This window comes from Echiichthys vipera, assembly GCF_963691815.1.
Source record: "Echiichthys vipera genome assembly, chromosome: 9".
Lineage (NCBI taxonomy): Eukaryota > Metazoa > Chordata > Actinopteri > Perciformes > Trachinidae > Echiichthys > Echiichthys vipera.
In genome coordinates this window covers 20,934,411-20,947,861 of record NC_139834.1, presented here as the reverse complement: position 1 = coordinate 20,947,861, position 13,451 = coordinate 20,934,411, and the positions used below count along the sequence as shown (strand labels likewise).

Genomic DNA, 13,451 nt, shown 5'->3' with positions numbered 1-13,451 from the left:
TTTAAACAAACATATTTTCATAAATAAAAGTGAATAAAAAATTAAAAAATATTGTTGGGGGTTTTTTTTGTTGGCAGGTACGTTTTTTTTAGTACGAACCAAGCAGTCAATGATGGATTTATAACAGTCTGTTTATTAAACAAGGTAAAGATACAAAGCTTTTTTTCCTTTTTTTTTTTAAACATTGATAACCTTAGTTTAACTTCTCAGTCTTGGCTGTGCATATTTAGTTGTCTAGAAACTGTATATGAAACCACAATGCAAGACAGGAAAAAGTGTAATAAATCTACGCAATATCTTTTCTTAGAGAACATGGGTTAAACAGTTATCATACAGATTACAGCTCAGGAAACTCCATGCGGAAGGAAAAAAATGAAAATGTTTACACGACTGAATACTGCAGAACACAATACAGAGTAATGGAAATGGGATGATAAAACAGTTAAGGCTTACATGTAAATAACTGATATAAAAAATGGATATTAATAACATATGGGTAGACTAAAATAATTACAGTAAATTCATACATAAACCTTTACAAAACCCAAACAGAGCATGTTTATGAAAATTAAAAAATAGGTACTATAAATGAGTAACATGTTTTACAGTACAGCAACATGTACATTTTCCCATTATCTCACAAGAGAGAGTAAGTTGAAGAGGCAGGGTCTGTTGTTGGCGTAAATGTCTGTTTTCAGGCCAGTGGCTTGAGTAATAAGTTTTGAATCTTTTGAAAACATACTATATACTGTATATGTATTTTACATTATTCTCAGTTCCATCTCAAACGTAACGTCTAGCCGTAGCACCTTTTCTGAAGTGCCCTGAAGAATACAGGGTACTCTATTAGTACCATCCAGAGGTTAAAGTTACAGTAAAAATACAACAAACAATACTGTGTACAAGAAAAGAATACTAAGAAGAAAACAAAACAAAAGGAGAAACATCACCTCCACATTAACTTATAACATAGGCCTATGGAATATGACTTATACTGCAGTTTATTCCAAATGTGTAAAGCTTATTAAAGTCTTTTAAAAAAAATTAAAACACTTAACTGGGTCAGAGTAGCTGTACAATAACTTCACATTTTGGTCCAATGTTTGGGTTTAAAATTGACCACTCGAGTAAAATTTCATTTCAGCTGAAGTGTGTTTAAAAGTAGGGCTGAGTAGAGCTGGCACTGATACATGTGCAATGTATTAAACCTCTTAATACTTAGCAAATAATATTCAAAGCTTAACAGGGTCAAGAAAGCAGGCTCACTATAACAAGATTTGCTTTCTCTTCAAACCTCAACAAGGTTAATATATGGCACTAGTTAGTGGGACGTGAGAAAAACAAACCGTAAACTCTCAAATAAAAGCTGGGTCTCTAATAACAGCCGGGGGTGTGGTCGCCACAAATTAAAAAATATACAGGCCATGAAAAAAAAGGGTGGAAATACTCCTGAAGCCACATGTATAAATGATGTGTAACCACAGAAACCGTGCATAAGCCATTTCCCACACATTGCGAGCATGCTTCAGACCATACGAACAGCTTTCTAGAGATGGCTGCAGGTGATATGATAAGGGGGAGCTCAAATATAAGGTGTTAGATGTAACCTTATAATAAAACCGTATAATTATAATTCATAACCGTATAATTCTACGGTTGTTTGCCAGTTTTAATGATTGTATTCTTATTTTTGCAGCAGACATCGATCTGTAAAATGTCCAATCAGGGGCGTATTCATAAGCTTAACATCCCCTTCCAGATGAGTTTATTATTATTATTATTATTATTATTATTGTAATGTGAAAATACTCTGCTATGATTACCAGCTGTGACAGCAATGCTGGTATTGTTCTAATCTAGTGTGTCATGGTAAAAATGTGGTCCTGTCAGTATAGTCAAGGTCAGACATTTTAGGGGACATGAAAAAAAGAAAAACACATTTTTGAGTCGAGGGGGACTTTAATTTTGAATTATTTATGATTTCCATGATTGTTTACAGTAACTTTATGCTGAATTGTCAAGTACTTTGTAAAGTCTGTTTCAAAAAGAGCTCTATAAATGAATAATTGATCATCCTTATGATGTGTAATAATGGTGACTGAGATGTTACAGAGGCAATGGTACATGTGAAGAATTAGTGATATGGCTGAAATGAAAACAGGAAGTGTGAGCTTGTGTTAACAACATAATTCAGTAAGTAAAACTGAATTTCCCCTTGGGGATTAATAGAGTATGTCTTCTTCTAAAACAACTAAAACATGGTACCCTCTGCAGCTGAGGTAACTAAAAGGCCGCATCCACTATTTGAGAATTTACGGTAATGTAAAAAAGCAGTGTTTCTTTGATCATACGCCATGATCGTAAAGGTGCCATAAAAAGGTGAATATCTAATAAGGAGTGAAAGATTTTGGAAACAAAACCAACATTCATCCTTCTTCCCTTCCTTGTTGCTCTACTTTTTTTGTCTCGCCAAGTCAATAACGCAACTTCTTAATACAATCATTTGTTTGAATTGTCATCTACCGATTGCCTTTCTTCAAATTTAGATGACCCTGTAAATGAGTACTTTCACAAAAAATGTGAGTAAAAATAAAGTAACAGAAAAAGACTGTTATTTATACACAGTCAGTACTCTTAGCTGCCACAAGTAATGCCCTTTGGCATTTTCCATCCAACAAGATTGAAACAATTTGAGCCAAAACCACAAAGGCCTAAAAGTGCTTTAAGATTATCTTTGGATGTCTCCACAATACACCCAGCAAACATTTTTTTCTACTCTCTCAATTCTTTATAAAGGGCAAATATCATCTGGCACATTTTGGAAACCCATTAAATGGAAGAGGGACGAATAAAAAACGAACCTAACTAAAACATTTCTGATGGCCAATGCATCCGGCAGTTTACATGACGCTTACGAAAGTGCTTATCAAATCTGACGCAAGACATTCTTTGCCACTCGATCCTCCGGACAACATCTAGCTGTATTTTTACATTCACAAAATAACGCTGTGCTCATTTTTGACAGACGGCCAGTGTCAAGATGGATGGAGGCAGCCTGTTTACTGTATCTAGCACTGAATGCTCATGTCAGCTATCATAATGCTAATGTAAGCCTTATGTAGGTGGCTGTGGGTGCAGGGCCTCATAAGCTCCAGCCTAACATAGACTCTGAATCCGACCTGTTGCTGAGTGGCCGAGGGGCTCAGATGAGGGAGATGCGTATTGGGATGCTGGGGGAGTCGGTCCTCTGAGGCGACTGGTGGCTCACTAGGTGCTCCACCACCGTGTGTTTGGACATGTGCTTCATAAGGTAGGTCTCCTACAGAAAAACATGAAAACACACCAAATGCTCAAAAACTGCCATTAGGACAACAGATTTGATAACAGCCAAGAAACAATGTCTTTATCAGCATGAACAGCTGAATTTATGACATTACTGCTAACTGACTTTTTATTTTAAAGGACATTTGACCCTTTTATTTGCTCATATAATCTCAAATATACCTGTACCCGTAAAAAATACGACATTCTAGATAAATGTAACAACCGCAGCAAACCTTTTACTTTAGTTTAGTTCCTAGACAAATAACCAAGTCCAGTTGCTTTTGACTGAAATTGCTTTGGGGATAAAGACAGCCTGGACAAATGAGAACATTCACAGGCTTACTTTAGTTTACGTTTCACTTTAGTTTGATCTTAATATTCACACTTTAGAAGTTGTGACCTTCAAATATTTGGCATTTCTGTTTAAAAATGCCATTAAATGACGCAAGGATCAAAACAGTTGATTGAGTGCATCCATTTTCTGTCTGTTTTTCAGCTCTAGACAAATCTGTTGGGTTTAAAGAGATATTTATAGGTGGTAGCAAACATTTTCCGTTTTACAAGTAACAATGATCACATTAACTGGTACTTGCTAGATGCGCGCTACATGTTGAACTGTTAAATATCACAAACAGGAAACACAGCTAGTTTCAGGCCAAGTCAGGCAGAGTATCATCAAAGGCCATCATCTTATCAGCCGTAGAAACAGTCCGTCTGAATGCACACTGGGAAAACCTGACATACATGAAGGAAACAAACAAATGAGTGTGGTTTACTTACTGAGGTGTAAGCCCGGCCACACATGCTACAGCAGTAGGCCTTAGCGTTTTTGATGGCGTGCGCTGACAAGTGGATCTGCAACGATGCAGAGTCTGAGTAGGCACGGTAGCAGTTAGGACATTTATAGGGCTTGTCTTTATTGTGCTGCCTCTGGTGAGACTGTTGGGGAAGAAACACAGACACCAGCTGTTAATTTGGACATATTTTTTGTGATTACAGTCAGTTGAAGCAATCAACCTGTTATTTTTTTCACTGTATAATTGTGTACCTCAGTGTAAAGTAACAGTTATTGCTGTAATAGCTACTGTGGCAGAATTAAGTTGCTTGACCATGTACTGACCTGGAGGTTAGACAGCTGGGTAAAAGCCTTTTCACATCCGGGGTGAGCACATTTATAAGGCCTATCGCCAGTGTGGATTCTGTGGCAAAAGAAGTGGATCAAAAAAGTTAGAAATTACTCCCAGGTAAGGCACGATGAGTTAGCGGAAGCTCCTCAATTACTTTTTATTACCCCCCACATTAAAGCAATTCTTACCTTTCTGGCATTTTTACACTTTTCTTTTGTAATCTTAAAATGCTCCTAATAAGCGTATGACACACTAAAATATAAAATAAATCCACCAGGTGTTGACACTCAAAAAAATTCAATTCTCATTTATTTCTATTAAAAGTCTGACCAATCATTTTATTCGGTCCTAATAAAGGCTTCCTGCCTTTCATTTGTTTCTCTGTTTCACTTGCGCTGCGTATGCTGCGCTTGTGTGCAATGGGAAGTCTGAAGTTTCGGACCTCCAACTAGGCAAAGTGCACTGGAATGCCTGTAAACGTTGAACCTCTTACTTGCAAATTTGGGGTAGGTTGATCTCCCTCGAATTGGAGAGCAGGAGGTTCCACTTTGACAGGCATTCCAGTGCACTTTTCCTAGTTGGAGGTCCGAAACTTCGGACATCCCATTGCACTTGAACGCAGCATTTCTCTCAGCTCACTTGTCACGGGAGTAATAGGTCAGGCAGGGGGAATAGGGTGGGACTTTGAAGGGAATCACTGTGAGACATGCAAGAAAGGTGAGAATTGCTTTAACGTCACTTCCCCTGCTCTGTTCACAGCTGGACTGACCTGGTGTGCTGCTGCAGGTGTGACAGCTGACGAAACGAGTTCTCACAGTAGGAGCAGTGGTAGGGTTTGATCCCCAGGTGGATGCGCAGGTGCTGGGACAGGTAGGACGCGTTGGCGAACGTCTTGGAGCAGTGGGGACACTTGTGTGGTTTGGCCTCTGTGTGGGACTTGGAGTGAATCTGCATCTCTGACTTGGTTAAGAAGGTGAGCGGGCACACTTTGCATCTTGATGACATAAAAAAAAAAAAGGACACATCTATGCTTAAATGTGATCAGATCAGGGTGTTTCAGTCACGTTTGTGTAGAAACAGAGCCTTAAAGAGAGAATACTGTGTAACACCATTAATGTTTTTAGAAGTATTAAACCATTACTTAGAATTTTCTTTATTGATCCATTTGGGATGACTCCCGCAAAGAAATTGAATTGCTGTCCCAATACCAAGACCACTTCAGTAATTTTCAAGACAAATAAAGCGAAACATGACCAAACTAGCAGTAGCACTGAGTTCCAACCAAAGTGAGAGTAGAGTTTAAAGGTCCCATATTATTCTCATTTTCAGGTTCATACTTGTATTTTAGTTTTCTACTAGAACATGTTTACATGCTTTAATGTTTTAAAAAACACATTTTTTTCTAATAAACCTGTATTCACATTCACACTATGTCTGAAACACTGCCTGTCTCTTTAAGAACCCCTCCTGAAAAAGCCCAGTCTGCTCTGATTGATGTTTTCCATATCTTCGCTCTTAGTGTATTTGCACTGTCATTACATCCAGAGAATGACTGCATCAGCACTATAGCTGCACTACCTATGTATATTTATCTATATAGTACATAAAAAAAGATATAGTTGTGACATCATAATGGTACTGAGGTCCTTACGGCTCGTTTAAAGTCAGTTTCTGAATATAGGCTGTGTGCATTTCTCTGTGGATTGAGCATTTTGATCCTTTCACAGTATTCACGTAGCACCTTGACCTGCTTTATAATCGAAAATACATGGAAATCGCGCTCCTTTCAAAAATAAGTAGGCGATGATTGATGATGATTTGGTATACAATTAGTATCTAAAATTCCAACAGACCTGCATTATGCTGACCTAACAAATCAAGTCTAATAAACTAGGTGATAAAAGGAGGCAAAGGTCAATTGACAGTCCACGGACTTTAACATTCATCCAATCAGGTGAAAGATGGATCGTATTGATGTCTCAGTGAGGACCACATCTCAATCATCTTAAAACTAAAGTTGTCTTGAAGCAAATGCCTATTGATCTTTTGTAGACCGCAATTAAATTTGTGAACTGGCAGCGCTGAAAGGAAATATCCTTCACCCCGTGGTGCAGTAAAAAAATGAAGACAACAGTAGCAGCTTCCTGTGCCCAACCTGTAGGTTTTGCCCTCTTTGGGTGCCACGGTGACACAGCCTTGGTCAGCTAGGATGGGGTAGGGCACCACCAGCAGTGGGCCGGTCGGGTTTTCAGCTTTGATCTTCTTCCGTCCCCGGGGTGCCTTGGGTGGGGGGCCCAACAGCCCAGCCAGGCCTCCAACTTTCATGTGGTCCATGCCAGGGCCGCTAGCCAGCCCAGAGATGATGTTCACAGAGGGGGCACCGCCCAGGCGGTTTTGGCTGCTGGAGGTTGGAGTCGTGGGGGTCAGGGCCTCTGAGGTGCTGTGGCTGTCGGGTCGAGTCAGACCTGTGGAGGTGAAAAACCACAACCGCTTTAACATAAACACCAACAACAACACTGCACGTGAGTTGAGAGGCTTCTGGTTAGTACAAGTTCTACAAATTTACATTTTTGGTGACAAAAGTTTGAATACACGCTACACAGTTTTAGATCTTTAAATGCTTATTTAATTGTAGAATTTGTCACAGTGAACATTGTCTGTATTTTTTTTTCAGTGTTCCATGTGAGTACGCAAAGTTTCAAAAGTCTTCTCTCTGATTTTTACATTGACCACTAATGAATGAAAACCAATGACTGCCTGGAACAGTATTAAAATATACATGATTTATAGTAAGCGCGTTAGAACTTGCAAAACTGCTGGCATGGCCGTTTTTTTATTCAACAAGCCCAGAGTATCTTAAGCATGCTTATTACTTGTTGGACCAATATGTTGGTTTTATAGCTTATTGGTTTACCACAAGTCAGGGTTTCGCTTAAGTTTCACAGTTTTAGTTTGCAGCCTACACAGTCTCTCTGTTTATTTACCCACACTGAGCCTTAGGAACTGTGTAATCAAATGATTTATTTGATGATTTGCACACCTTTCAACTAACTAAAAATAGATACACATAAGTATCTCAGCAGGTTCCTATGCTGACAGCCTGAATGCACACTGAATGTTTAATACAGTAAATGTCTTATTCACCAGCTATGGTTTGTCCAGTGTACCTTCACTGTGTTTCTACTTGTATATTTATCCCAATCTACTGGGACAATACAACAGAATGACTGATCACACCGCTGTCGTTTTAGACACCGGAGGCAGATTTTTTTGCTGTTATGTCCCCCCCTATGTCACAGACCACAGAGACTGCAGTACCTGAGCGATGGTTAATCCGTCCCTGTTGCTCGCTGAGCTGCCTCATGTGCCAGTCTTCCCACAATCCTTTGGCCTTCACTGCTGACTTGTCGTCCATATTCCCATCTGGAAGTTGTTGTCAGGTGATGGCATTTTAAATCAGTGAACAGTTAATTGTGTCTTGATAGAGACAGACACCGTGCTATGCTCATGTCTGAGAATACCACACAATGTGAAGTCAACCACTGTGGTCGATAGAGACCGCCACCACTGCAAAATCTGAGATCCTCGTCCAAAATTACTAGATGAAAATAAAAAATCAACCAAAGACCTTTACAACAGATAAACTCATGCACTACAGCTTCAACAAGGGCTTGGTATGGTTTCACATTTTTTGATACCTGTGCCAATACGATAGCTGCGTCTTCATATCAATACCCACATTGTGTATAATATGTCTCGACACAATCACCTTTACAAGGACTTTTCCTTGATAAAACAAGTTCCTGATTCAAACTATAGACAGTAAACGAGATTGAAATGTGACAAAGCACTCAATGCCCACAAGTAAAAAAGTGAGGAATATACCTTGTCCAGAACTAGAGGCAGGGCGAGCGTGCAGAGCGATGTCTGGTTGTCCAGAGCCCTGTGGCTGCGGGTGGTGGCCAGGCACCTGTTGTGGTTGGAGCTTTGGCACTGACATGACGTGCTGAGCGCTACCATCCGGGGACGAGGTGGGCACCAGCAAAGACTGCTGGGAAGTGGAGGTAGGCGGCAGGTGCAGGGGTCGAATCTTCTCAGCCATCAGCTGCTCCTTGATCTTGTTAATGAGCACCAGGTTATCCAGCTGAAAGGGTTAACGGGTCATGCTCAACAGAAAACAGTCACCGTGTGTGAATGTCATTCATGCCCCCAAAAAACCACATCCCACCATAGAAAAACACTGACCAGCACACAGTACAAGTTCAATATTTTTCTTAACTACGAGAACAAACTGTGAGTTTGTTTCACTGACAGACTGGTCTGAACGGCTGCAAAGTCATTCACACATGGAAACAAATGCCAATGAAAGGTGGGAAAATGTCACAGTAATTACATGTAATAAGTGGACTTACCTGGCCCGGCATGGATGGAGGTGGCGGCCAGAAATACGCATTGTTAAATCGAGGCTCTGCCATCCTGAAATCAATAAAATGTATTTTATATAGTCACATTCAAGTCATACTTAAGTTACCTCACATTAGGGTTGTCAAAGTCTGTTTTATCAGTTTTCATCATATTCAGTTTCATCTAGATTTTGCATGCACTTCATTGCTTACTTACATTATTTTTTAAGTATTAAGAAACATTTCTGCTGCTCAAACTGCTTCGATAATCCACTGGAGACCGAATCCATTAAAGAAACGTTTGAAACCTTTTTGAAAATTTACATCATAAAAATTATACAATGATGATAACAAATGTTACGAGATTATTGAACTTAAAAAAAGGCATCTGCAGCAACACAGAGCTGCCTGTGGACGCCTGTCAATAATGCTGGGGAAAAAACTAACAACTAACGAACGCAGCAGCCCGCATCGGCCGATACCAACACACCTAGAAAACGCAAATATCAGCCTATAATATCGGCTGGCCTATGTATCGGTCTTTCCCTTGACCAAATACATGTACATTTTAAAGGCAAGTTTCCCTGCACAGGTGGCACAGTTCAGGGCTGCAGGAGGATATTAAAAAGGCAACACTACAGTATATATGTTATAAATATTTTTAAAGGGCTTGCATTGATAAACATTTGTTCCAATTTCCTCTAGGACTAATAGGTTAAGGTTACCAAAATGACAAGCAGAAAATCCTGTCCTTTGAGTCCCAAAAATGTAAAGTTTTTATTAGTTTTAGCCTAACAGAACATTAAATACAGGTCATTGTACAGCCTTGTTTGTATAGTTGCCCACAGATAGGCTCTGTTATGTCCGTAGCCTACATGAATGATAGCTGTTGTTGTGTAAAGTAGTGCCACGAATTGATAAACAAGTACACATAACAGCAACGCATAGCTTTGATGTAGATGAATTAAAACACAGATTGAGAGATAAAAACCATCCATCGTTGACATGGATCTCCAGTAGAGTGGAAGGGAAATACCCATGGATCATTGAGATGCAAACAAAACATTTTGCAAAGTCTGCAGGAAATCATTTGGCATTTGGCACCGAGGGGAGGCGGACGTCACACTAATACAGCACAGTCATCACGTTTACTTCATGTTCATGAATAAAAATAATACATTTTGGGCGGCTTTGTCCCGGTTATAGTGCATTTTTTTATGACGGGTAAATAAATTGGAAGTCCGGTTAACCTAAAAAGACCCTTTTAGCCACAGTTGGGTATGTGAACGTTCGTAGGTTGCACTCAGACGCAAATGTTATGTTGGCTTTGGGTTTTTACGGGTTTTTAGAACTTAAATCATTTTTGACAAAATATTAAAATTAAGACTTTATAAATACAAATATAAGACAATTTAGCATATTATAGACTGGTAAAATTGGATTAAAGTCGATCTTGAAAACAGTATAGTTTGAAGACAAAAGGAAGAAATCTTATTTCAAGTTCACTTATTTGTTTTCTAGCTTTCATCCACATCTCACGGTCTTCCTCAGAAGGTGTTTGTTTCACTTGTCATGGAAATGAGATGCAGTTGAAAGCAGGAACAAACTAGCAAGTGGAGCTGGACGTTAATAAATGGATTATCTGCTCTGAATGAATGATAGCTATGTTAAATAATAACAAAGGGGAGTTTTACCAGGTCTGGATCATATAAAAATGGACATAGGGGGCCATAATAGGTGACAAGAAGACTATTTATTTATTTAGTGTATTTAATTTAAATGTATGTCCTTCATAGCAGAGGGTATAGAAGTCAGGCAGATAGTAGTGGTGTTAGATTAAGGGATGTAGTGTTTATGTGTAATTGTATTTTAACATGGTTGCATTATTTAAATTCAAATGTCTGTATTTCTGTTATAATGTTCTATAATTTCAAAAAAGTTAATAAAAAGTTGAATAAGAAAAAATAATTGGATTTAAGATATTTTAAGTTTGAAAATAACATGAATAAAAACAAATGTAAAAATCATAAACATTGGATACAAAATGTCAAGATTTAACAGTGTAGCATAAGTTGCTATGTTACATTAATGTTACTAATTCCGTGTGAAATAGGCCCACAGTGTGACTATGAGCCAAACCCAGAGCAAACATATAAATGTCACCTACAAATATGTAGTCACATGTAAATAGCTCACATTAGCCTTTTAGCTTGGACATTTAGCCCCTTCTGCTCCCTTTTGTCTGAGAGTGAAATCCTGAAAAATAAGTGGACGTCGCTTTAAATGTTCAGATAGAAAAAAAAACACCCAAACTTTCCAATCTTTGACTTTTTCGGACATGTCGTCTTGTCCGGGAGCATCTGCGGACTCACACTGGCGGAGGGGTTTTTCACGGACCGACCCTCCCGGTGAGACTCAGACATTCTCAGACAGTTTTCTTTAAACATTTCCAGACAAAAGAGAAACAAAAATGGCAGCCTTATTTTTATAAGGCGGGACGCCATATTCTGCAGACCCCAAAAAATTTTTTAGGAGCGTGAACATGTTCCCGTGAGGAGGAGGTGGTGAGGGTTGTCGGGGATATGAAGCGAGCCTCCGCGGACACAAAGGTGTGTTTATCATGTCAAAGGCATGAATGATTGTTTACGGCGAATAGCAGGTTTGAATAGCCCGGCCTCCCCACCTCTTAAAAAAACTGACACTTCCTACAACAACCGTGTCCTGCAAGAAAAAAAAAAAAAAAAAAAAAAAAAAAAAACACAGCACGGAAACGAACAAGATGCAGGCTCGACCCAAAACACCACACCGATTAAAAAACAACCGTGCCAACGCGCTGAGGTCAAAATGTACCCGGCGCACAATGCCCTCTCTCCCCGAAAGACGCTGTGCCATCTTAGCAGAATTTCACTTTTAGGGCTGCCTTTTTTTCACATTCTGCAACTTTTGGACGAATCAAAGGACAGCAGTTGCATTTTTGTGCACAATGCACGCGTTTAGGAGGCGATCGCCCATCTGAGAAATGCACAAGACACGAAAAGACATGCACAAATACCTTGTGTCCTGATCGCAGATATTGTCTTGCGAGTACAGCTATAATATAAAAGGTTGATGTTCTTTCTGCCTGCCTTTCAGTCGGACCACCGCTTCCGGGTCGCTTTGTTCACTTCTGGGTGCTGCTGCAGGCTCAGTAACAGCGCACTCACAGAGGGGAATATTCTGCTTAATGTTGCTTTGGGGTTTTTTTTTTTTTTTACACGATGATGACCTACTTTATGCACGGCCAGCGCGTGAATTATGATTATAATAACGTTATTTCGGATTTCCTTTCCGCTGGGGTGGAGGTAGCCTAGTACTCAAATCCTGAAATAGCAACGCCACAATGTAAAAAAAATAAAATAAATAAATAAATACTCCCGTTAGAAATAAAAGTACTGCCATCAAGATGTCACTTAAGTCGAGTACTGACTGCTAAATGTACCAAAATATCCAAAGAACAAAAAACATTTTTTTAAATCCTCTTTTATAGTGTTTGCTGAGGCTCTAAAGAGATGGTTTTAGGGGTTTTAATCCGCAGCAATGTATCACATTTAATGAGCCAACTTTATCATGTTTTATATATGAAATCAACTCAGTCACATGAATGCAGCAAGGATACAATTGATAAAATGTAGCAAAGAAGATAAAGTACTCGGGATGCACCTATATCACAATCTGATGAGTCATAAGCCATATGTAACCTCCCCAGTAAATATTGGTTTGATTATTTATAATAAAAAAACGTTTGTCCTTTATTGAAAAGTCTCAGATAAGTCCTTTTTTAAAGAGACCTTGCGTTATATCTGAATCTAAATCACGATTTTATTCAATTACTTTCCAGTTGATGACATAATTTCCGTGCAGCTTCAGAGTCCGAAACACGAAACAAACTGGATTTGTGTATAAATTAGATTAAGATTAAATTAGATTTCGATATTTTAGTTTCCTTGAAACTTGGTTACTGTCAACTTTTGCAGGAAACGGGTGAAAAAAGTAGCTCCAATGGCAGGTTATTTCTTGTTTTACGAGTAAGTTCTTACTACTGTTGTCGTACATTAGTATTTATATATAAGTTATTGTTTATATTGCTTATATATAAGTTACATATACAATAATAGAACTGACATTTTTACATTAAACACACACACACAGCTGTTTGTGTGTGCAGAAGTTTGCCCCACCTTATATATTTGATATACAGTATACAGTGGAGATCAAAATCACAGAACAAATATAAAAACTTGATTTATTCTGAAATATTATTATTTTTTAATGTTCAGATTTTGATAGAATATCCACGGGGGCTTTACCACTGCTGAACTTAAACAAAAAACTTTATTTTTTGAAAAAAGGAGGGACTAGAAAAATTAGAAAACAGTAACCATTGTGTCAGAAGAGAAAATTTAAACAATGTTTTCTTAGGGGTTTCCAGCTGCTAAGTCGTGACGTAACATCCTTTCAAAATATATTAATATGCGGGTCCAAGCCGGTCCAAGCCTTGTATTTCTCCAACGCCGCAGTGCTGTGTTCCCCTTTGTTGGAACAGACCTGAGTTTAAAAA

The 13,451-nt window shown here is 38.8% G+C and overlaps 1 protein-coding gene across 1 annotated transcript; it reads right to left on the bottom strand.

Annotated features, from left to right (window-relative positions):
- Positions 1-138: 138 nt before the first annotated feature.
- Positions 139-12,044, bottom strand: znf362b (zinc finger protein 362b). The gene is made up of 9 exons (XM_083920079.1): positions 11,907-12,044; positions 8,864-8,927; positions 8,337-8,595; positions 7,770-7,874; positions 6,607-6,916; positions 5,221-5,445; positions 4,445-4,523; positions 4,105-4,263; positions 139-3,319 (listed from the first exon to the last, which is right to left on the bottom strand). The coding sequence occupies exons 2-9, from the start codon at positions 8,924-8,926 to the stop codon at positions 3,203-3,205; spliced, it is 1,317 nt and encodes a 438-aa protein (XP_083776205.1). The 5' UTR covers position 8,927; positions 11,907-12,044; the 3' UTR covers positions 139-3,202.
- Between the last annotated feature and the right edge of the window lie 1,407 nt (positions 12,045-13,451).